Source organism: Eulemur rufifrons, chromosome 8 (genome assembly GCF_041146395.1).
Source record: "Eulemur rufifrons isolate Redbay chromosome 8, OSU_ERuf_1, whole genome shotgun sequence".
In the NCBI taxonomy this organism is placed as follows: Eukaryota; Metazoa; Chordata; class Mammalia; order Primates; family Lemuridae; genus Eulemur; species Eulemur rufifrons.
The window spans coordinates 73541689-73567669 of NC_090990.1; the positions used below are offsets into that span (position 1 = coordinate 73541689).

The window sequence follows — 25981 nt, forward strand, 5'->3', positions numbered from 1 at the left end:
AACACTGATTGTGAATTATTATGCTCCAGATGAAAAATCATTACATGATGAATCAATTTATTTTAAAATTTTAGGGAAATAATTTTTATTTGAGGCATATAATTATAAGTACTCATTTTTGACATGATGATGTTTAAGAATAAATATGTTTACCATAAAATTACATTTCAATTTGTAATTTATTTAAATGCTATCTTTCAAACATTTATCTTGCATGTCTTGACATTCACATGAAAGAATCATTCATTAATCATTTATTAATCATCATTAATCATCCAAATGTGAACTGGAGCAAGCTCTAGATCTTGGTTAATTATTGTAGTATTTTAAAATTCCATATAATTAAAAACCAAAGATAAAATCAGCTGTAAAGTGGCAAGTAGCTTACTGAATTTTAGCATAATTTTAATTTAGAAATGGAATAGCAACTTTAAAAAAAACATATGAAGCAGATAAACAATATGCCTTTAGAAATATTAAAGAGTCTTGTTCTTTACAAATTTTACATTTTTTAGTTAATACAGGTAACATGCTTAAGTATCTTTTTACTTTGTGTCTATAAAAATAAAATTATCCTTAATATTCCTAAATTGTTTTCCAAATAAAGCCAATATTATTTTTATATGGTAAGAAGTTACAGAATCATAGGTTTGAAATCAGTGGCGCAAATCATAATATGTAGATAATGATGTAACAACTTCAGTGTTGGCTAAGAAGTCAGAGTATAGTACAGTAACAGTTGTATATAAGAGGTAGAATTCTTAATCACAGTTTTATAGAAAAGATGCAGTAGTTTATATTTGTATTCTGCCTTATTAGTTACGGTAAGTTTGCGTCTCATAATGAACTTAATAGAGGGCAAAAGGGACAGCTCTTCATAGGCAATGATCTTACTGACCCTTGTTCTGCAAGTGTTACAGGGACTACTCCTAGACACCTGAAGCACTTTCTTGGCCAATTAAGGTAATTGATCATATATGGCATTTACTCATTTTTAAAAAAGTCTCCAAGTAGAGAAATCTAAGCTTCTATTCTCCCAAGAGCTTAATTAAGAAGGAGGGAAATGTCTCTTTCTGTACTACTCTGAGTGTAGATTGTAAATGAAATCACTATCTCTCGGATCTCATTATTGCTTATCAAGAATTCCATCAGTGTTAACCTATAGATGGGCTCTATACTCAAATTTTTAACTTGATTGTTTGTAACTCACAATATACTTGTTGTAAACAATATTACAAATGGGTATTAAATATTCTATTTCATTCATTATGAAATTAAATTACTAGTACTAGGATAGCAGAGACTTTTTATGTATGTATGAGTTATTCACATTTGGGTGTTTCGAATCCTTACTTCCATGTCAATAAATATTTATCAGAAAGGCCATTTTATAAAAGTTATAATAAAAATTGTAATAAGTATGTACACCCAATGCTAAAACTTACAGTAGGGCTTATGTTTCATAAAATGTACCTGAATACTATAAAAGATAATTCAAAACAGAATACTTCTAGAAAATAAAACTGACAGCCAAATATAGTTTCTTCCAGTTAACTGGAAATTAGTCTATGATTTATATTAAGATTGGGATGTCACGATGAGCCCATCAGATTCCAGGTATTTATTTAAATTTCCATGCAAGTGAACTTTATGTTGGATCAGGTATTCTCAAGCTTACCTAAATTCCTTTTTATTGTTTATAATTTTTAGAACTCAGAAAAGGAGACATTTATTTATGTTAGGCCCAGATCTGTTTAGCAACATCTCCCTCAAAACTGCTGATAATAATGTATTATTCAAGTCAGTAATCATGTTACAGTTAACATAACTGTTGACAGGTAATATAAAAATAAACTTAACTCACATTTAATTTAAAAATCCTATACCTTACTTAAGGGTTAGACAGAATGGGTCCTTATGGAGACCAAGCAAGCTTTATATATTCTTCACTTCAGAGAGAAAACCTGACCTAATTTTAATCAGGAAAGTATAACTTCTTTGTATTTTTAAGAATTATCAAAATGTCAACTTTTGGGATGTAGGCTAGGTATATAAAACTAATACTTTTTGCTGTATTTTACATTGAAAGATATTTGGATATAAAAATCTCCAAAATCTAATTGTATTTCAAAGCTATGCATCTATTTACATTACAGGAGAGATGCATATGTAAATAGAGAAAAGTTGAACCTTTGTCTTCTAAAGATTATGTTTAATCCATCATTAATTTTCAGATGATTTATAACTTAATATATTGAATACTTCTACAATTAATTTGTAATTGCCACATTTACAAAGAAAGTTCCGGGTAAGAGAACGTTTGAAAAACAGACTGGTGTTGCACTTAGGCCCACTGTTCATTTAAATCACCTATGACATTTGTAAAATTTAGGAAAATTTAGTTATTAATATGGCTTCATTCAATTAAACCTATTTTGCAAAATGTTCAAGTTACACACTTAAGTACAACTGGACCAGTAAGATTATTTGCACAGAAAGTGAAGGCTTTCCTTTCACATTAAAATTATACTCATGATGCCTGAAAACAATTTGGAAAAGACTATCAATGATCTTGACTGTAATAGTTTACTGCCTTTTTATGCCTTTCTTTTAAATGTTAAGTACTTTAGTTTTGGAGTTTTAAGTTCTGCTTTTCCTCTTGTCTTCAAATAGACTCTTCAGCATATAAACCTGAATGGCTGACACCACCACCATGACCACTAAATTAACCATAGACCAGAAGTTGACTCTATCAAAGTTGCTTTCTTGTATGTTTCGATCACGAGCTTCAAATGCTCTAAGCAGAGTTTGTATGTGACCACTTTTGCTTAGTCTGGACTTGATGCTGTTGATGGATTCCTGGAGATAAATAGAATAATTTAAATATTAAAGAATGCTCAGAAATTTTAAGTTAATTTTAAAATGAGCTTCACGTTAGTTTTTTATCCAAACCCAATTTTACGATAGAGGGGTACACAATTCAATTAAGGGACAGGTACTACTTATATTACCTAAAGATCCTCTGTAAGGTTATGTAATAGTTCTCCTGATATATTTAAATTATTTATAAACAGTTATTTAACAAGGGAACAAAGCTATTGTGAATTGCAAATAGATAATATGAAACTATGTGAGTGGCACAGCACCAAGAATTTTACATACATTATTTCTTTCTTAGTACTTACACAATCATAAGAAAATGATTATTTTTAGAGATGGAGTCTTGCTCTGTTGTCCAGGCTGGAATGCAGTGGCTACTCACAGGTGCCATCATAGCACACTGCAGCCTCAAATTCCTGACCTCAAGCAATCCTCCTACGTAGTTGGGACTGCAGGTACATGCCACTGCGCCTGGCAAATGATTTAGTTTTTAAAACCCAATTAATGATAACCTTTAGGTATTTACCTATTATATAACACCTTGTGTTTATATTTTCTTCTTTGAATATTAGTCTGGCCACTTTAGTGTCTAGCAAAATACCCAATGTTTTAATCTCACAAAGTAGTGAAATTAGAAAATATTTCATTTTAGACGTATATACTATATAATCAAAAGTATAATCTATTTATAATATAAAAATGTTCCAATATCACATTTATAAAACAAGCTTACCAAGATGCATTCTAAGTTGCATATCTTCTAAAAAAAGCTATTTTTATAATAGAGTCCTGGTGAGATAAGTGATTTGAAAAAGCTATATGAATATAAGATAAAATTGAGATTTGAAATGATGTCCAAGTATTTATGGCAAAATAGGAAAATACTAGAAACAGATTTTCCTGGATAACGCAGATAAAATGCTTCATTTAGTGCCTATCACCGTACTAAGGCCTCTGGATGTTAATAATTTTTATTTTATTAAAAAACCATACTGACCAGTATGTCTTCCAGTTTCATATCCAACATATCTGTGCCAGTAATATATTTCTTCCAATCTTCTTGTTCTTGTGCCTGTTCTCCCATATTATCCAGGATTAATTCAAAGAAAATCACCTTCTCAGAAATGGTGCTGAATGTATTGTCAAAGCAGAACATGTAGTCACCAATTTCAGTTTCTACACTGTATAAAAAAAAGTACATGTCTTTAGTTATCTTCACTTCTATTTGGGATCAAAGGAAAAACAACTAAAGGTAAAAAAGAAATAACATGCTTTCTAATTGGACAGCTTACCTATAAATTTCCTTTGTATGAAAGAAAAATTAAAATTTCTTGGGAAAGAGGTAACCTGGAAATACATACATTTACGTACTTGCAGCTTAGACATGCTTGCCATTTACTCAGTAGTAAACTATGGTAAATGACCTAATTTTTGGAAAAGGATAAGATTAAAAACCTAGATACATGATAACCTGTAATAAACTTTAATATTTATACATTATTAAAAGTAGTTTTATTGTGAGTTTGATTCATATGCAAATGCTACCAACCTGCCCTTCAACTGAGATTAATCTGTAAACTGAGTTTTGTTTTGTTTTTGAAAGCAGTGATGGACTGTCCTAAGTGTTTTCTTCCAGGCCTCCTACTGATTAAGTATATTTCTGTCATACAGTGTACAAAGGTTAGAGATGAAGTCTGTGGCCAGCACAATTTACTCTCAGTGGCTTTTCCTTTATTGAATAAATGCCATTCACATCTCAACTGAACTTATTATGATTTTGGTCTCATTACTTCCACATTCAAGATAATTGGCCTGGGCAGAGTTAATTTAGCGAAGTGGTTTTCTAATGACTTTTTGTGGAGAGAAACTTTAAGAAGCAAAATATTCCACAGGCTAATGACATTTACTACTACAAACACCATTTCCTTGAATGAATAGCAAAAGTGGTTTACAGGCCGGGCGCAGTGGCTCATGCCTGTAATCCTAGCACTCTGGGAGGCCAAGGTGGGAGGATCGCTCAAGGTCAGGAGTTCGAGACCAGCCTGAGCAAGAGGGAGACCCTGTCTCTACTAAAAATAGAAAGAAATGATTTGGACAGCTAAAAATATATCTAGATAAAATTAGCCAGGCATGGTGGTGCATGCCTGTAGTTCCAGCTACTCGGGAGGCTGAGGCAGAAGGATTGCTTGAGCCCAGGAGTTTGAGGTTGCTGTGAGCTGGGCTGACGCCATGGCACTCTAGCCCAGGCAACAGAGCAAGACTCTGTCTCAAAAAAAAAAAAAAAAAAATTAAAAAAGTGGTTTACATTTTTATAATATATCAGCAAAGTGTCTGTTGTTCAGTTAATCATTTCACAAGAGACTATTGCTAACACTTTAAAAAACTGGTTAAAAGCCAACTCAAAGTCAGGCACAGTGGTGCATGCCTATAGTCCCAGCTACTTGGGAGGCTGGTGGATTGCTTGGAGCCTAGAAGTTTAAGACCAGTCTGGGGAATACAGCAAGACCCTGTCTAAAAAGAGAAAAAAGCAACAACAAAAAACCCCAACTTAAATACTCTTTTAAGTTTATGTAAATCTGAGTTTATAAAATTATCCTGTGAGAACTACTGTTTCAGATGACAGATACATATATGGTTTTTTATTTAGTCACAGAGCAGTTGTAAATTACAAAGGGCCTTTTATAAAAATTCAGTATACCTAATGTGCACACATTAAATGAATTAATCTTGTCAGTTTTCTCTATCCTAATGATATTTCTAATAAAGGCTTTGATATGTCTAGCAATGTTTTCAGTTTACTTAGATGAACTTCTAAGTAAATGCACCTTTCCAGCTGCATTTTAAACTGCTTATCACCTGATTTTATTCAATTTCTTAAAGTGGCTTCAGTTAGAATTGCAGTGGGGATTTGGAGTGAGAGCTGCCCTGGATTACTTATCCTTTGTGGTCCAGCGTTAGGTTCTGTTGTAGCACTCTAATATCCTGAATTTCTTCATCTTTATTAAACTGCACATTAACTTGTACTTCCTTTTGTCTTAAAATATCTTGCCTATACGTCCCTTTGGTTGACATGCAGCATTATGCGATCATGGTTGACATAAGCAGGACCCAAGCTATACTACTCATATTAAGATCTTCAATGAAACTCTATTTGGAAACAGATCCATTTGGAAACCTGTCAGTTTTGAGGTGTCATAAATCAAAGGATGTTAGAGCTTAAAGGCAACTTAAAGGCCTAAAACTGAGCAAACTTCCTTCCTTATAATTTTCCAGATTATGCCCTCAGTGCTACCTTGTATGTGAGAGAGTGAGATGGGGAGGAGGTTCAAGAAACCAGGAAGGGAGTGTAAAATGTTGAATTAAAAGAAAGGCATATATTTATACATGTACTCCAGGCAGATTTCTATATTCTCTCATGTGATTTGAGGACTCAAGGGCCAGGCTACTAAAAACTGGGGAGGGGAGCAAAGGGATGACACGAGGATAGGGGCTGACATCACAAAAACAAATCTTCCTTAAACGTGCTGTTCTTAAATGTCCTGCCAATGCCACATGCTCACTGTAGCAAAGAAAACCTGAATTGTTCTTTTGCTCTACCTAAGATCATTGTTTTCTTTTTGGGCATGCCCTCTTAGACTCACTACATCTATCAAGACTCTGTCCATTTGAAAATTTTCAGACTCTACTATTTTGCTTCTCTCCAATCACTGGTTTTTCCACCAATTCACTTTTATCTCTTTATGATGTATTACTATGTAATGACTACTGATGTGACTTTCCACATTTTTTTAAAGTTCACACTAGAAAAACGCAGTTCAAATTGTGTTTTAGTCTGTTGTGACTATTCATGGAAGGTTGATATAAATGATTTTGAAGTTTTCTTATTGCCAGTGCACTGGATCACTTAAGTCTTTAGGAGGCTTGTATTATTTTCTATGGCCCTCTGAATACATCATGTGATTCTGATCTTTTAAGCCAATTTTCATCTTTTTTGCTATTTCCAACGTATTATTTTTGTTTAATCATAAGCAAAATACTCAGCAATGTGAACAGATTTTAACATATATACTACAAATACTAATAGCAAATACTTGTATACCTGTTCATAATTTACACTCTGCTTTCACATATTTTTCTCTCTCATAATCCTTACCATCACATTTAGAAGTAGGCACAATTAACCTTTTCAAAGTTAAGTTAAATGAGGTTCAAACAGGTTAAGATACTTGTATGATCATGCAGCCTGTTATGGACATAGATGAAGCTTGGTTATCTGACTCTCAAGTTAATTGATCTTTCTATAATATGGCTCAGAACCTGTCTGCATTCTTTGTAATCCCCTCAATTATTTCAAACTTTTGTCTTTTGAGGATGTATTTAACCTTTGGACAGAGCCTGAACAAACTCTGGTGAACACAGTGGAGAGCAATTTTAAAAGGAAAAAACAGTGGGTGCACTGGCTCAGGCCTGTAATTCCAGCAACTCAGCAGGAGGATCTCTTGAGGCCAGGCATTTGAGACCAGCCTGGGCAACACAGGTAGACCCTCTCTGTAAAAAAATAAAAAAATTAGCTAGGCCTGTTGGTGCACACCTATAGGCCCAGTTACTTGGGAGGCTGTGGCAGGAGGATTGCTTGAGCCCAGGAATTTGAGGCTGCAGAGGCTGCAGTGAGCTATGATTACGCCACTGCACTCTGGCCTGGGCAACAGAGCCAGACTCCCATCTCAAAAAATAAAAATACATAAAAGTAAGAAAAAAATTTTTTTAAAAACAGGAAAAAAACAAAGTAATACGATCCAAATGTGGGGCTTTTCCTAAGGAAAATTTTACATCATATTCTGATTAATGTATTCACTATTACAGTAACTATATAACCAGTAAACATGACTGTTCTGAAGGACAGCATTCACTTAGACCACGCATTCTCAACAGGGGTGATATTGCTCGGAAAGGGGCAAAATATTCTTAGATAATAATTGTCTGTGACAATCCTACCTGACAAAATCTTATTCCCTAGAATTCAGTTTTCTCTCATTGGGTTTTCCTGGGTATCTCACAAGCAGCATGAATTCATCGAGGATAACACAAAATTTATGTAAGAACAATGCTACAAAACTACGGTGAATAAACAGCTGCGATTTAGAGGACTTTTGATTGATCGATCTTGAAGTCATATTGCAAGAAGTGGCCTGCAACATGACTAGTGACTGCTGTTGGCTCCCTTATGTTTGATCCTCAATGCTTTTTTTGAGAATTAAATAAAACTAGTTTATATTTTATTATTTTAATTCTACAAGGGTAATTAGCCTGTCGTAAGTTATGCCAAGTGCTGGAAAAAAATTTCAATAATATCTGAATGACTAGTACCTACTTAAAATTAGTTTCCCATATCAAGTTAAAAGTTAATTTCACTAAAAATAATTTTTAAGAAGTTAATATAATTTTTCAAGCATTTTATTAATACTTTTGCTGAAAAAATGTTTTGAATGATTTTTAAAACTTTACATTGCTATTATGTATTTATATAAATTGCTACTTTGCATATATAACTGATATTACTAATATAAGCAAAGAAATTGCATTAACAGTTTAGAAGATAGTTATAAAGTTAAATTTTAAGCTTTTTAATTTTTAACTTTAGTCTTAATTTTATTTAACTCAACTGTATTTAGTAATTCTTAACCCTGCATTGAATAAAAAGAGTAAGCTTTGTACCTATTCTTTTTATGTATAAAGCACAGATATACATACAGTACATAACACATATGCAGTATATCTGTGGTATTAAAATTCCATAGGGGAATGACTAGGAAAAAGAATGTCTACAAAGGCTCCTAGAGGAGGAAGAGAGTAAAAATAAAAAATGGTTGAGAAACACTGCCTCAGATGTATGAGCTTCAGCATGTGTACAACAAACAAAAATGCCTCAATTCTTTACAGTCATTCCTACATCAATCTCTTTCTATTAATAAATCTGTGTTGACTGCTTTTGGTAGAAAGGAGTTTTATTGCTACAAATGATACAAAATATCATTCAAAGAAAAATGCATAAGAGAAAATTTTCCTTTTAAGTAGAACAAAAAGCATACATAAATAGTTCAAAATGTGTAAATTCTGGTAGGTAATATTAATCCAATAGTCTAGAAAAGTGCATTTATATGTAACTCCTCATTCCAGGTAGTGCTAGACAAATAGATATTACTTAAGCTGTTTAGTTCTCTGTTTGGAGACGTTTTTACTAATCCTGACTACTAGAAGGATAATGTCTGTTTCAAAGATTTACTTAAGAAAAACCAGTGTCATACTGAGATTTTAGTTGCCTTTACAAACTAATATAGCTAAAGTAAAAGTTTTGTTTAAATCTAATTTTTAGAAAGTAGATTTGTAAATTTGGTATAGTTAGTAAGAGTGAGTTGGACTGCCTGGGTTTAGATTCCCTGGCTTTGCTGTTCACTACCTGTGTAACCTTCAGCAACTTACTTAACTGTTCTATGCCTCAATTTCCTCATCAGTAAAATGGTAATACTATTATGTACGTCAAAGGATTGTGGTCATGAAAAGTGGTTAGAACACTGGCCTGGCACATCAAAAGAACACAATAAATGTGAACTATTATAAATTCAATTCTTTTCTCCCAATAGTTTAACGAGAGGTGATTCTATGCAAGAAAGCAATAAGATACCTTTTTTCCTAACAGTTAATTTTAATTTATCTCTATAAGGGATTAGATAATGAAAGAGAAATAAAAATTGACAGAAATTTTTGTACATTTTTTATATTCTGAAATTTAAAGATAAATTACATTTTTAGTTCTTGTTCATTCACTTACCAAAGAGAAAATATATTTAATTCCAAGTATATCAATCCAAACTGATTTTTAAAATTACTATTTCTCTTATTTATTAATAGTTAATACAAATATTTTTCTGAGCTCTATTTAAAAAAGCATTTTCAATGAATATCCTAAGAATACGGTTGAGACATTTTTTCCCTCATTCACTCATACACGTATTCAGTGTTTACCGAGTATCAATTACGTGCCAGGCATTTAGTTAACAAAGACCAATAATTTTAATAATAGCTAGTACTTACAATAGTGCTATGTGCCAGGGATGTTCTAAGCATCATATGGTAGAAGGCAAGAGTTTTGGTCCATCCTGTCTCCCTGCAGGCTTATTTAACTTCTCTGAGCCTCCTTGTCTGTAAAATGGTAGTCCAGAATCAAAGAATCTATATCATAGTGGGTTGGAAAGATTAATTTAGAAGCATATAACATGCCAACCCTTGTTTATGGCAAATATTAGATACTCTGTTCTTCCTCTTCCTATAAACTCACAGTTTAGTTTAACATAATATTGACTAAAAAAATGCTATCATGAAATAATTGGATGAAACAGGGAAAACGCACCCGTGAGATATGAAAAGAAGGAAGTGAGATGTCAGAAGAGCATATATGGTCTTTTGTCAAACCCTGAATTCAAAGAGTTATAACAAGTATTTTCTTTCTATATACTTTCTCATGGTCAGATCTTTTATTTTCAGATAATTACCTTTACTTTTTAGATAATTACCTTCCAATTATCTAAAAAGAGTATTTTTAGATAATTACCTTCCAATTATCTAAAAAGAGTGAGGTCTGAGTAACAAAAACCAATTTATATTCAGACACATATATGCACACAGATATACTGTACTATTCTTTTGAAAAATAAAACTATGTGCAAAGATGGTATAGCCAGCAGCTCAAGAAACTTTAAGACATGTACCTGGAACAGTAACTTTTTTTTTCTTTTTGAGGCAGGGTCTTGCTCTGTCCCCCAAGCTGGAGTGCAGGGGTGCAATCATAGCTCACTGCAGCCTCGAGCTCTAGAACAGTAGCTTTTAGTTAAAATGGAAAGCCTGTGCTAGCCAGAAAGGCAGGTTTAAGATGCCACAACAGAGTGAATGCAATACCTAGGGAATACTAATCTATTAACTAAAGCAAAGAAAAAATTTAGTCAGGATCAAAACAAAATGCCTAAGCAAAAAGAAAAAGGTTAATGGACGAAGTTTTAGTTTATAAGATGGCCCATTATTGTGGACTGTTTGAAATCATATGGAATTATCTAATACTGACACTTATTACTGAATGTGCTAAATTTCCCTCCCTTGAAGATAACTCACTGGTATTATTCAGCCAAAGGAACTCAACTAAAAGAGATTACTTACGTGTGAACTCCATCTGATTTTCTTTGTTCAAAAACTAAGGTTTTGCCTTCTGGAGAGGCAAGATGGAAATCAATATCTAATCCTGCTCCATCTAAAACCTATAGAAGATCACACAAGAGAAAAACATATTACAAATTCTGAAAATAAAAAATTATATAAAGTAGATCATATGATGTGAAGATTTTCTTTCTAAACCTAGAGGAATAAGAAAGCCAACAGAGTCATTAGGGCTAGAAAGGAGCTGAAAGTTCATCTAGTTCAATTCTGTTCATTTTTGGAACTTGTCCCTTCCTTACTCATTTCTCTTGCCATCACCTAAATTTAGACTTATGGATGTTATGGAAATAAATCTTCCCAAAACAATGCCTTCATTGAGAAGCCCTGTATAGTGGACAGAAACACAGAGGTCAGTTCAAATGCTGGGCCTTTCTACTTAAAACTTAGGTTATTTAGGACATTCTCTACAACTTTTTTGAGTTTGTTTCCTCTTTAATGAAAGAATAATTAACTACTTCTTAGCCTGGAATTGAAGACCTCCATGATCTGACTCCAAGTGACTACTTTTTTTTTTTGAGACAGGGTCTCACTGTGTTGCTCCAGGTAGAGTGCAGTGGAGTCATCATAGCTCACTGCAACCTCAAACTCCTGGGCTCAAGAGATCCTCCTGCCTCAGCCTCCTGAGCAGCTAGGACTACAAGGATGTGCCACCACACCTGGCTAATTTTTCTATTTTTTATAGAGATGGGGTCTTGCTCTTGCTCAGGCTGGTCTTGAACTCCTGACCTCAAGCAATCCTCCTGCTTTGGTCTCCCAAAGTGCTAGGACTACAGGTGTGAGCCACCATGCCCGGCCTCCAAGTAACTTCTTTAACACATTCTTCTACTGCTCCCCAATATGAACTGTGTATTCCGAGCAGGTTAGTTCATTTACTGGCCAATGAATATGATCTGTTCCTTTACAATCCAAAAATCTCCTTTCTACTTAAAACTTAGGTAGCACTCTAGCCCGGGCAACAGAGTGAGATTCTGTCTCAAAAAAAAAAAAAAAAAAAAAAAAAAAAAAAAAAAACTTAGGTAATTTAGGATATTCTTTATATGAAGATGATGATAGCAGCTAACAATAATAGTTTATGCCACAAACTGTTTCAAATGCTGTACATGGATTAATTTATTACTTATAACAATTCTATTTTTTCTTTTTTTTTTTCACTACCCCTGCCTGCTTCCTACTTATAACAATTCTAAAAGGTAGGTCCTATTATTATTATTTAGTAAAAAAGCAAAACAAAAACCAAAAACTGAGTCATAGAGAAGTCATCTTTCCAAAGTAATATAGCAAATAAGTGGCATGATCAAAATTTGAACTCAGCAATCTGCCTCCAGAGTAATTTTTTTTTTTTTTTTTTTGAGACAGAGTGTCACTTTGTTGCCCTGGCTAGAGTGAGTGCCATGGCGTCAGCCTAGCTCACAGCAACCTCAAACTCCTGGGCTCAAGCAATCCTACTGCCTCAGCCTCCCGAGTAGCTGGGACTACAGGCATGCGCCACCATACCCGGCTAATTTTTTCTATATATATATTTTAGTTGTCCATATAATTTCTTTCTATTTTTAGTAGAGACGGGGTCTCGCTCTTGCTCAGGCTGGTCTCGAACTCCTGACCTTGAGCGATCCACCCGCCTCGGCCTCCCAGAGTGCTAGGATTACAGGCGTGAGCCACCACGCCCGGCCCAGAGTAATTTTTAATAAGTATGCTATGTTGCCTCTAGTGCTGTTCCATTCTCCTGAATAGTTTTTCATCAAATTGTACCCATTCTTCAACAGTCAGCTTAAGTCTTTTGAAATGTCCTCTGAATCCTCCTACTGAGTTCTCTCATATTCTCCCTTGTACTCCTATAGAATGTATGCCTATCCTTTGTTTGGCACTTAATCAGACATTATCTGGAAACTTATTTTTAGAATTCCCTTAGCACAAACTTGTAAGGTACCTTTATGGACACCTGTGCGGCACATCCAATGCAGATGATATGATGGGTGAAAATTTTATACATTGCTCATTATGTTTATAACTCTAAGGGTATTGGTCCTAACAATGGTATTATAAATATTTTGATTTTTTTTTGTCATGGATGCAAATATTTAATAAATACATATTTTCATCATCCTATACAAATTAAAGTGTCTTAGTTTTTCCCTGTAGATCTGTGTCTGTTCATCTCTCTTCCCATCTTACTCGTTTTCATCTCTCCCCCTTTTTCTCTTCTGTATTTATAGTGTTTGTTAAAATGCAACAAAATATTTATTTGGAACACTATATAGTACAGCCTATTAAAGAAAGCCCTATACCCACCGTCTACTCTTTTTCTTAAATAGCATTCCATTTTATTTTTCTTGGCAGCGTTAATGTTATGATATAAAAGATTACCTACTGCTGCATTCTTATTGATCAACAAAACTGGTTGCAAATGGCTGGCTAAATATACACAATTCTTTTTCTCCTTTAAATTTCTGGAAGATATTCCACTGAGCAAAGGATATATCCAGCTACTAATATTTGTCAATATCAAAATCCTCAATTAGACTAGAGAAACACCAAATATTTATTGAAATTGATGCCTTCTTTTTCATACTATTGATTTTTCTCAGAGGATCAAATTCTGAAAAAATAGTTAATATAAAGAAACAGACTTAAAAATATATATCCTCAGAGAAATTCAAGAATGTAACATCCATAAAAAACAAAGATGTAAATATGAAAAAGTTCTTAGAGAAACCAAAAACGCGATTGCCAAAATAAAACCTTAACAGATGGAATGACAGCAGAATGAACATGGATGGAGACTAAGAATCAGAGAATTAGAAGGAGCAAAGATTCTCAGAACAAGGTAAAAAACTATAGATGAAAAAAGTATGACAGAAATGGGTTAGAGCCTTCGTGGACAGAGCTAAAGATTTCTAAATATCCATCTAATAAACATCTCAAAAGAAGAGAACTTAGAGAAGGGAAAGGATGAAATCATTAAAGATGAGAAGAAAAAATTCTTACTTCAAAAGATAAAAATCTTTAGACTGAGAGGATCTAATAAATGTGAAGCAGGATAAATGAAAAAGACTCAAAAATCCTACAGACTTTTTCAAAGGATTTAAAAAGAACCTAGAAATTTCTAAAGTGAAACAGCAGAAGTAGTAGAGAACTGCAAAATAACAAGAATTGCGATTGGCATCAGAACTCTTACATGTAACACTAGATGTAAAAAAAAAATAATGGAGCCACATCATCAATGTTCCCAGGTTAAAAAAAATTATATTTACTGAAGTGATAGCAAATATAAAGCTATTTGCCTGGTGCAGTGGCATACTCCTTAGTACCAGCTACTTGGGGGGCTGAGGCAGGAGGATCACCTGAAGCCAGGAGTTCAATGCTGTAATATGCCTGTGAATAGCCACTGCACCCCAACCTGGGCAACATAATGTGGCCCAATCTCTTAAAATATTTAATAAATAAAGCTATTTTCAGATAGCCAAGGACTCAAAACATTCTAAAAGAAGTACCCAAGGATACCTTCCAAAAAACATATCCATTAAATCAGAAAAGAAGCAATATAATAAAGCTAAGAAAAGATTTCAGTAAAACAAAGTTAAAAAGCAATTATTGGTAGTAGCTGGTCAGGATTAATGAAAATATTAAAAGTGATTTTAAAAATATAGAAACTTAATTAAAAATACATAACATGTATTTTAAAAATAGATATAAAAAAACAAAATAATACCATAACCAATTTGGAAATATATTAATAATACACAGATAACCTGAAATCTTCCCCCTATAAAACCCCTGGAAATGCTAGATTATATTTTGAAACAATTCTTTCAACTGCGTAGCCAGGGCAAAGTAAAAAAAAAAATAAAACAGAAATGAAAACCAGAGTGGTAAGTAGAAGTTTCTGGAGGGAGTTAACTTGTCATAGTTACTTAGGAGTTTAGGGTTTAATACTCTGAGGACAGGGGATGAGGATTTGGGGCTGAATTATGTAGGGAGCAGCAACTGAGAACTATGCATAAAGCTAACATCTTTGAAGGGACACACCTTCAGTAAAAGGGTGAAATTTGAAGGGAAAAAAAGAAAAAGGTCCATCAGTACAGAGACCACAAGAAAGCTTGTCCATCTTGGCCTCAAGTCATATGAGAAAAAGTAATATAAACTTGGCAGATAATCCATCTACAGGCTCTCACATTAAGCAAATTTGTAGTTCAAATTTTCACTACCCATGTGTTCAGAGATCCAAGCAGAGAAATTAATATAAAAAGTAGTCCTCCATCATGGAATGCCTGGAAGAAGCAAATGTAAAATCTTTCTGGAGGGCCATATCCTCAACCTAGGCCATATAAGATTCACACAAGATAAAGTCCTATTAAGCAGGAATATGATGGGAAGCTTCTGATATGGCTCCCAATGATCCCTGCCTTTCTGGTATTCATACTCTTGTGTAATAAACATAATATGGGAAAAGTGATAGGAATGTCACTTCCATGATTAGGTTACAAAAGATTGTTAACTTCCATCTTGCTAGCTTACTATCTTCTGCTGGCACTCTCTCTTGCCCTCTCACTCACTCTGATGAAGTAAAACTGCCATGTTGTAGATGCTTTATAGAAAGGCTCACATGGCAAGAAATAAGGAAAGCCTCTAACTAACAGCATGTAAGGAACTGAAGCCTTAGTCCAACCACCTGTGAGGAACTGAATCTTGTCAACAACCATGGGTGAGCTTGGCTCCTTCTCAATTGAACCTGAGACAATTGCAGCCTTGTGAGAGATCCAGAGTAGAAGACCCAGTTAAGCAGCAACCAGATTCCTGATGCACAGGAACTATAAGCTAGTAAATGTTGTTTTAAGCCACTAAATTTTGGGGTTAATTAGTTTTATATCAATAGATAACTAATAGATCTATTATACATACAGAAAGGAGAGCATCAGGCAGGGAATAAATGAAGGTAAAAGAAAAACTTGTATTTTTTCCTATCTTAATTGATCTAATAAATAGATAACTGTTCAAAGTAATAATAGCAACAATGTATTGGGTGATTACAGCATATGGATAAGTGAAATGAATGACAAGCTAGAAGGGCAAGGAAGAATTAGGAATATTCTGTTATAAGGTACCTGTATTACCCATGAAGCAGTAGTGTTATTTAAAAGTGGACATAGATTAGTTGTATATGTTTATTACAAACTCTAGGAAAACCACAAAAAACTTTTAAAGAGTATAACTGATATGTTAAGGCAGGAGAGAAAGCAGAGTTATATAAAGTGCTCAGTAAAAACCAGAGAAAGCAGAAAAAGAAGAGAAGATTAAAAATAAGAATAAGTACAATGAATAGACAGGAGTTACAAACATGGTGATATTAATCCAACGGTATCAATGAGCTCTTTATGGATGGTCTAAATATGCCAATTAAAAGATAGAACTGCCAGAGTGGGTAACAAAACGAGACCCAACTACAAGCTGTCTATGAGAAACCCATTCTAAATATAAAGACAGATTAAAAGTAAATGGATAGAGAAAGATATACCATGCTAACACTAATCAAAACAAATCTGTAATAGGTATGTTAATGTCAGACAAAGCAGACTTCAGAACAAGGAAAATTATCAGGGATAAAGAGGGGCATTACCTATGATAAATGGGTCAACTTTCAAAGAAGACATAAGAATCCTTAATGTGTATACAATAACAATTGCATCAAAATATGTGAGGCAAAAACAGAACTACAAAAAGAAACAGACAAAACTCAATAGTTTTTAAAAATTAAAAAAATTTTTTTTACAAATAGGATCTTGCTCTGTCACCCAGGCTGGAACACAGTGGCACGATCATAGCTCACTGCAACACCAAACTCCTGGGCTCAAGCAATCCTCCTGCCTCAGCCTCCCAAGTAGCCCAGCTAATATTTTTCTATTTTTTATAGAGATGGGGTGGATCTCACATTGCTCAGGCTGGTCTTGAACTCCTGGCCTCAAGCAATCCTCTCACCTTGGCCTCCCAAAGTGCTGGGATTACAGGCATGAGCCACTGAGCCCAGCCCAAACCCACTATTATATAATAGTTGGAGATTTCAACATCCATCTAATGTAATCAGCAGATCCAGCAGACCCAGCAGACAAAAAAATCAATAAGGACAACGACCTGAACAGCACCATCAATCAACTGAATCTAATTGACTTTTTAGGAATACTTGATCCAACAACAGCAGAATACACACACATTCTTCTCAAGTCTAAAGCAAAGAGAAGAAAAAATTAGAGCAGAAATCAATGAAATTGATATCAGGAAATCAACAGAGAATAATCAATGAAACCAAAAGCTGGTTCTTTAAAAAGATCAATAAAACTGATAAACTTCTAGCCAGGCAAACCAAGAAAAGAGAAAAGACACAAATCACTAATACTAGAAATGAAAGCTGGGTCATCACTAATGATCCTATGGACATTAAAAGGATAATAATGGAATGTTATTAACAAATCAATACCCACAAATTTGATAACTTAGATGAAATAGACCAATTCCTTGAAAGACACAAAACTTATACAAGGAGAAATAGATAATGTGAATAAGGCTTATATCTATTAAAGAAATTGAATCAATAATTTTTTTAAAAAAGGACTCAAAGAAGAAAGGACCAGGTCCAGATGGTTCAAATGTTAAATCCTACCAAATATTTATAGATAAAATGATACCAATTCTCTATAATCTCTTCCAGAAAATAAAAGCTAAGGAAACAATTATTTACTCATTCTATGATGCCAACATTACTCTAATACTAAAACCAGAGAAGACATTACAATAATAGAAAACTACAGATCGATATCTCTCATGAACACAGACGCAAAAATCTTCAACAAAATATTAGTAGATCTAATCCAACAATGTATAAAAAGAATTATAACCATGACCAAGTGGATTTATTTCAAGTATGTAAGGCTGGTTCACCATCCAAAAATCAATTAGTGTAATTCATCACATTAACAGGCTAAGGAAGAAAAATCAGATGATCATACCAATGGATGCGAAAAAAAATCTGATAAAATCTAGTATCAATTCATGATATTTAGAAAACTCTTAGCAAACTAGGAATACAGAGAAATGCACTCAAAAAAGAACATTCACAAAAATCCTACAGCTAAGATCACAGTTAATGACAAGAAATTAGAAGTTTTCTTTCTAAAATGAGGAACAAGGCAAGGATGCTCTTCTCTCATCGCTCTTATTCCACACCTTACTGGAAGCCCTAGTAATGTAACATGGCAAGAACAGGAAATAAAAGATATACATATTGAGAAGAAAGAAAGAAAACTCCTTATTCAAAGATGACATGATTGTGTATGTAGAAATCCCAAAGAATTGCACCAAAAAAACAAAAAACAGTAAGTGATTATAGCCAAGTCTCAGGATACAATATTAATGTGCTAAAGTCAACTGCTTTCCTATATACCAGCAATGAGCAATTGGAGTTGGAAATAAAAAATATAATACCTTCTACATTAACACTAAAAGAAAGAAAAAATACATAGGTATAAATCTACCAAAATATGTGGATATTGACAAACTGATCCTAAAGTTTATACAGAAAGACAAAAGACCCAGAATAGCCAACACAGTACTGAAGAACAAAGTTAGAGGACTGACACTACCTGACTTCACTTAGTATAAAGTTACCATAATCAAGACAATGTGGTCCTGGCAAAAGAACTGACAAATAGATCATTACAACAGAATAGAGAATACAGAAATAAGGAAAAAAGATCAGTGGTTGCCAGGGGTTCAGTTTTGGAGGAGAGCATGACTAGGTGGGACACGGGATTTTTAATGCTGTGTAACTATTCTGTATGATACTGTAATGGTGAATACATGATATGCATTTGCAAAATGCACAGAACTATATAATACAACACAAAGTGAACCTCAATGTATAATAACTATGAATTGTAGTTCATAATAGTGTAACAAAATTGCTTCAATTGTAACAAATGTATCACACCAATGCAAGATGTTAATGAGAGGAAACTATTAATATATGGGAGTGTGGGGGCATATGCGTCCTCAATTATTCTATAAATCTAAAAATCTTCCAAAAACGTAAAGTCTATTAATTAAAAAAAAAAAACACAAAAGAAAACCATGAGAAAAGAACAAGTGTATTAGAAAACCAGGCAGGTATAGAAAAGAAAAAAATAGAACTTCTAGTCATTGCAATTATAAAGTCAATGGAAGAGTTAACAGATAAAATTATAGCTGAAAAAAATTAATGAACCACAACAAGATATTACCTCACACCTGTTAAAATGGCTTTTATCAAGAAGATAATAAGTTAGGATGCAGAAAAAGGAATGTAAATTAGTATACTGTTGGTGGGAAAGTTAGTATGAAAAACAATATGGAGGTTCCTCAAAAAACTAAAAATAGAACTACCAGATGATCCAGTAATCCTACTTTTTAAACAGACAGGGTCTCACTCTGTTGCCCAGGCTGTTTTGAATTCCTGACATCAAGCAATCGTCTCACCTCAGCCTTTTGAGGAGCTGGGATTTCGGGCGTGAGCCACCACACCCAGCCAAGAATTTTCCAGACTTGTTGAAAGATTTGAATTAAAATCTAAAAACTCAGATTCAAGAAGCACTAACAAATCCAAATAGAATAAATTTAAAATTCTATATTAGACAAACTGTGGTGAAACTGCACAAGTAGAAGATTTAAAAACCTACAAGAGAGAAACAGAGATGAACTATGAATATATAACAAACTGAAAGGAAGCTTCAACAGCTATAATGGAAGGTAGAATAAATAAGATAAAATAAATATTAATACTATTTTTGATACATTGAGGAAAAAAATCTGTCAATAAAGAATTCTTTAAGCAACTCAATTCTTTAAGCAAATTCAAGAGGGCAGAGGCATGAGAACCAGAGGAAAACTTAAGCCTGAAATCTGTCTTATTTGGACTTTCAGTTATATGAGCCAATGAATTTTTCTTATTGTTAAAAACTGATTTGGGTTGTTTAATTACTTGTAGCTGAAAACTTTGGTAAGGACTACAATAAATAAAAACTATTATATTTTATATTTTTTTAAGTTTTGAATTCTTTTTATATCTTAAATTGAGATGGGGTCTTGCTAAATTGCCCATGCTAGTCTCAAACTTGTAGACTCAAGTGATCCTCCCACCTCAGCCTCCCAAGTAGCAGGTACTAAATGAGCACACCACTGTGCCCAGCTCATTTTAATTCAAATAATCATATATGTTTCATCCTGTCCAAACCCTATATGCTTTTGTGAATATGGAAAAAGGTGTGGAAGAATACACTGCTAGGACAATGACAGCCACCCATTACAGTGATATACAGATTATTTTTTCCTTTGTACATCTTTGTCCTGTTTGAGTTACTCTAAGGAAGATGTATATTACTTTTATAATTGGAAGTAAAAAAATACATAAAAATATGTTAATCAGAAAACAAAAAACATTAATACTCAAAAGCCAATTTTTTTCAAAGAGCAATAAAGTAGTCCTATCTACTGTATACATATAATATGAGGCATGTATACTTGCAGATAAAATGGAGATAAGAGATATTCCAAATGGTATTAGGTATAATATTATACAAGTAAATTTTTAAAATTAGATGAAATGGCCAATTTACTAGAAAAATATTGGGATTTAACTCAAGATACAAAAATTGAAGAGACTAATAAAAATAAAAGAAATTGACACAGTTCTATTCTCCCCAAATCCTACCCAGATAGTTTTATCTGGCTGATAATTGACTTCTCAGAATAGACATGTACCACTTTTCCCTCTCTGTATTGGTCTTTCAGGCCCTCTAAGGTATCCTTCTGTCTTCTTCAGCCATTTAGACACATTCTGTTCTTTTTAGCCATTTGTTGTTCTTGTTCCACTTACCCTCTTATGTAATGAAAGCCTGATTATCCTATAGATCCTAACTCCACTCCTGTTTTTCTTCTCTCAATTTCCAGATAAAGTCAAGTCCTAGTGAACACACTCATAGCCTATGCCCTTACCTTCATCACACTTATTAGAGTTATAATTTTATATGCATTTGTACAGTGATTTGATTAATGTATGTCCCCACACTTGATTGTATGAGGGCATGGACTATATTTTTACTCACCATTCTATCTCTAGTACCTAGGATAGTGCTGACACATATTAAGCATTCAATAATGATTTAAATTTTATAATGATCTATTTTATTCATAAGATGTATGTACTGGCACTACTAAAAAGCAAGAAATGATTAAAAATTTTCAATATGTCACAGTAACCAAGGGCAATGTTGGAATTTCTATCCTGTAACATTTAAAAAACTAACTTTAAGACAAAAATCAGTAGTGAGTAGTTACTGGAAAATTAAACAAGTTGGAAAATGTACAAAGGATAGAAGATGATTTTCCTCCTACAAATCCCTCCAACACTGTCTAGGGATTACAGACATTACATGACTTTACTTCTTTCCTTAATCAAACAATTGGGCGTGGTGGCTCACTTCTGTAATCCTAGCACTTTGGGAGGCTGAGGCAGGAGGACTGCTAGAGGTCAGGTGTTAGAGACCAGCCTGAGCAAGAGCAAGACCCCATCTCTACAAAAAATAGAAAGAAAATTAGCCGGGAATGGTGGTGTGCACCTGTACTTCCAGCTACTCAGGAGACTGAGGCAGGAGGACCACTCGAGCCTGGGAGTTTGAGATTGCAGTGAGTTCTGATCATGCCACTGCCCTCATGCCCTGGCAACAAAGTGAGACCATCTCCAAAAAACAAAACAGAACAAAACAAACAAACAAACGTAAAACACAAACACAACACAAAAAACCCCACACAATTGTTTAGGAGAATGCTTTGGAGGAACAGTCTCTTTAAAAGTCCCTTTAAGAGTGACTAAAGATGCAAAGAATAAAGCTAACCCAAGACAGATATAACCCTAAAGGTGCAAATGTAAAACTAATAGAATATTTACTAGGTGTCAGGGATAGTCTATGAGCATTTATTAACTCATCTTTTCCAGATGAGGTAGTTACAATTATTATCTCTATTTCACCAGTGAGAAGCTCACATAAGCTTTAAGGGGCAGAGTCAAGATTTGAACCCAAGCTAAGGTTAAGAGCTGGAGCTACTGACCATAAAAGGTTAGTACTTAAAATAGATTTCCTCCCTAAGATATGGGTAAATACTGAGGAATTTTTGATTAATAAAAATTGTCTTCTTATCTAGACTATTTCACTAACCCCCTAGTTGTTTCACTGCCTTTAATTCTGCTTCCCTTCAATCAGTATTCCGCACTGCACTCACTGATCTGCTTAATTCTTAAATGGACTTGTACAAAATAAGGGAAAAGCTACTAGCATGGCACACAAAGCTATGTGATTCATGATCCATGACCCCAGCATCCTGGCCTCTCCAATTGCCTTTCTGACTCCCACCCAAGGCTTTACAGTCTTAAAGTCTAACAAAACCCAGTATTACGTACTACCCACACCCAAACACTCACACTGTGCATTTTTAGAACTATGTGTCTATTCATTTTGCTTCCTTTCCTGAAATGCCCTTTGTTCCTTGCATTCCTGTCTCATGTAAGCATCTTTCTAGATTAAATTTTATTTTCTCCAGGAATCTTCTGCTGAAACCCATAGAAATGACCCTCCTCTACTAGCACTTAACTATACTTTATTGAAATAACCTAGGTATGAGCCAGTAATCCTTATTAAACTCCTTGAGAAGAGGGCTTCCTTTTTTCCCCCCTTGGACAATTCCTGGCACATATTAACTGTTCTTTTGAACTTTACTGGAAATCAAGAATTGCTGAGTTCTAGCCTCAGTTTTGCTCATTATGTGACTAGATACTTTACCCTCTGCATTTGCCTTATGCATCTATATGTAACCGAATCCTAAAGTTCCTTCAGATAAAAATTCTATATAACTTTTTATTTTGCTCTGTGACAATACCTGGTATTAAAAAAAAAAAAATCCTCTACATCAACTTTAAAAAATTAACATTCGATTAAAAATTAAGTAACCCGTAAAAAAAATTGAAAGGTGAAATACATCAACGCATTTTTTTTTGCACTGCTGCCTGGAAACATCGAAATTAGTTGTGTGGAACTAACAAAATTTCTTCTAATTACCCCCTATCAGAATAACTACATAAAATAAGGCGATTCCGCAAGAGTATTATGAAGATACTAAGAAGAAAACAATGACACGAGGCAAATACGATGCTCAATGAAACAAATGTTATAAAGTTTTAATACAGGATTTGATCTTATTTGGTTTGAAAATAATGGGTATATAACTGAAACAGAAATGTACCATTAAATACAGCAACAGCCTCTTTTAAAATATTTAAAAATCGGGTTTAGTAATAATTACGCAGGCACAACTCAAAAATCCTTAATTAAAGCAAAGACAGTGTAGAGTTATAATATTGGTACTGGATGAAAGCGGTGAGGGTTATTCAAACAAGTGTCATCGCCTCGCCCAATGATGAAGGAGAACGTGTATCAGTCCTGCATTGTGAAATTCTCAGTATCAGAGCGTGTACTGGCTAGAAAAGCGATGGGCGAATTATGAAACAGAGAAATGCCACCGACATCACCAGTTCTTGGCCTCTTTCCGACCGGAGGAAAGGGGAGACCGCCGGTAGTTGTCAATTCCGGGTTCCGCGTAACTACTCAGTCCCCGGGCCCCCGCAAGAGCCTCGCGGAGCCTCGCGCGCCTGGGCGGAGCTGGCCCGCTTCCCTGGCGGCCCTCGCCTCCCCACCACCCGGCCGTCCACAAGAAGTTTCAGAGGCTAACAGGCAGAGCATCTGGGCTAAAGGAAGGAGGCTGGCTCTCCTCCGCACTTACTTGGTACTCGATCTCCAGCGAGGCCTTCAGGGGCATGGGCTGGTAGAAACATTCCTTCTGGCCAGCCGGAAGGGTAAAGGTGAAGTCGCTGTCTAAGGAGGGCGTGAAGCCGACCGCCCCAGGCAGCAGCACGGGAGGCAAAGCGGCCAGGAGTAGCACGGGGAAGGGCAACCGGATCCTAACGCCCATTCCTGCTGGGGCGATCTCGGGCTAAAAGCGGCGTGGGAGGTGTATATTGGCGTCTCGGCTCTGCTCTTTCTCCCTGGACTCCTCGTGGTTGGCAGGGAAACTGAAATCTGAAGAAACTCCCGGTGGAGGCCGCGGGGGCGGCAAAGTCTCCCTTCTGAAGGGAAGCGCAGTCCTCGAAAGGGTAGAGACTGAGGGAGGCGCCGGCAGTCCTGTTCCGCAACCTCCTCAGTCTTGGCCCCCTCAGGCCTGGCGTGAGCGCAGGCCGCCTCACACCCTGACGGCCGCAGGTTCCCATTCCTTCCCCCACACCCATGGGCGTCATGATGGCAATTGTGGGAAATGTAGTCCCGGGTGAGCTCGGCGAGCGGGCACAAACGCGCTCGCCGACCACCATCCCCAGCAGGCTCCGCGCCTCCGGCGTCGCCTCACACAGAGGCTGCGCGGGGGGCGGGGTTGTGCCCAGGGAGGTGCGACCCAACGGCTCCCGCCGCCGTTCGAACTTTGCGCGGCCAGGGTTCGCTGGTTCTCTGCGTCGGGTGTCTGAGGCTTCGGTGGCCAGAGGCCTCGGAAAGGGTCCGACGCTTCCAAGCGCGGCGTGCGCGGTCTTCGATTGGGTGTCTTCACAGCTGCGACTTGGGTGGTAAGCGACTGCGCCTTGCGGGTGGAAACCCGCCTACCTGGGAGAGTTTTGTTCCTTTCCCTCCCGACGGCGTGTTTGCGCTTCGCCTGGTCCTCACGGTTGCTCGGTATGTTTCTCTGCAGGGTTGTATTTTATTTGATGAGAAATTGCAAAGGAGGATGTCAAGTTTTCCTCTGCTTCATTGAGCGTTCTTGAGACAGGAGACTGCTATATAAAGCTATGTCTCTTTTCAAAATGAGGGATCTTTTTCGACTACGGTCCATCCTATCACATTACGGGGGTATAAAAGAACATTTGTCCTTCATGTGATGGGTATGCGTGTGCAAAACTACAAACGCATTGTTAATTAGGGTTGAAAGATAACGTTGTTAGGGTCTGTAAGTAGGATGTTGTGCCTTTACAGGCAATGAAGATAGGCTTTTTTAAAAAAAAATAACTACTGTAAATTGAAGTGAGGAGCAAGCATTATTTGACCGTAAATGGCCCACTAGGAAAATGAAAATACTTGAATATCAAATGTATTCATTACTACTTCAGAAAAGTTAGAGAATTCTTACATTAACATACTCAGATGTTGAACATAAAACGTGATTTAAGATGAAACATTGAAACCGCCCTTCAATAACGGGGTGCAAGGTGAGAGCTGTGGTAAAGGCCTAGCTAAAAATAATAATAATTAGTAACTGTCCCCCTTTAATTGCTACTCCTGGAGCCACACAGCTGGTGGTCATAAAGATTCTTAACTTCTCCCCATAGCTGGTGTCCATAAAGATTCTTAACTTTCTCCATAGATAACAACATCACCTTTTTGAAACCTAAAGGTAGTTTCTAAGATATCTTCCAGGCCCTGCATTCGGGTGGATTGACTGACCCATGGAGACCAGTGGCTTATTCCGAGAAACCGACTCAACTGGAATTGGGATTCCCCAGGGACTGAAACAACACAAGAAGATGATTCGTACACTCCTATAATTTTGCCCTAATTAAAAAACCTAATTGCCTAATCCCTGGCCTAGGAAACTATCCTAAAAAACCCTGTCTCCCAAATTTTGGGGAGGCGGATTTGAGAAATTTCTCCTGTCTCTGGCTTGTTGTAAAACCTGTTGACTCAGCATATTGGCGGCTCTTGGGCAGCAGGCAAATGAACCTGGT

General features: G+C 35.5%; 1 protein-coding gene across 2 annotated transcripts; it reads right to left on the minus strand.

Moving 5' to 3' along the window:
* Window positions 1-324: 324 nt before the first annotated feature.
* On the minus strand, window positions 325-24584 carry TMED5 (transmembrane p24 trafficking protein 5). Of its 2 annotated transcripts, none has more exons than XM_069478223.1 (4): window positions 24001-24581; window positions 11089-11186; window positions 3878-4061; window positions 325-2859 (listed from the first exon to the last, which is right to left on the minus strand). In XM_069478223.1, exons 1-4 carry the CDS (start codon window positions 24187-24189, stop codon window positions 2641-2643), a joined length of 690 nt encoding a protein of 229 aa, XP_069334324.1. In that variant the 5' UTR covers window positions 24190-24581; the 3' UTR covers window positions 325-2640. The 2 variants fall into 2 exon arrangements, with proteins under 2 accessions (XP_069334324.1, XP_069334326.1); XM_069478225.1 differs by lacking the exon at window positions 325-2859 and adding an exon at window positions 3625-3669 and having other exon boundaries at window positions 24001-24584.
* Window positions 24585-25981: the final 1397 nt, after the last annotated feature.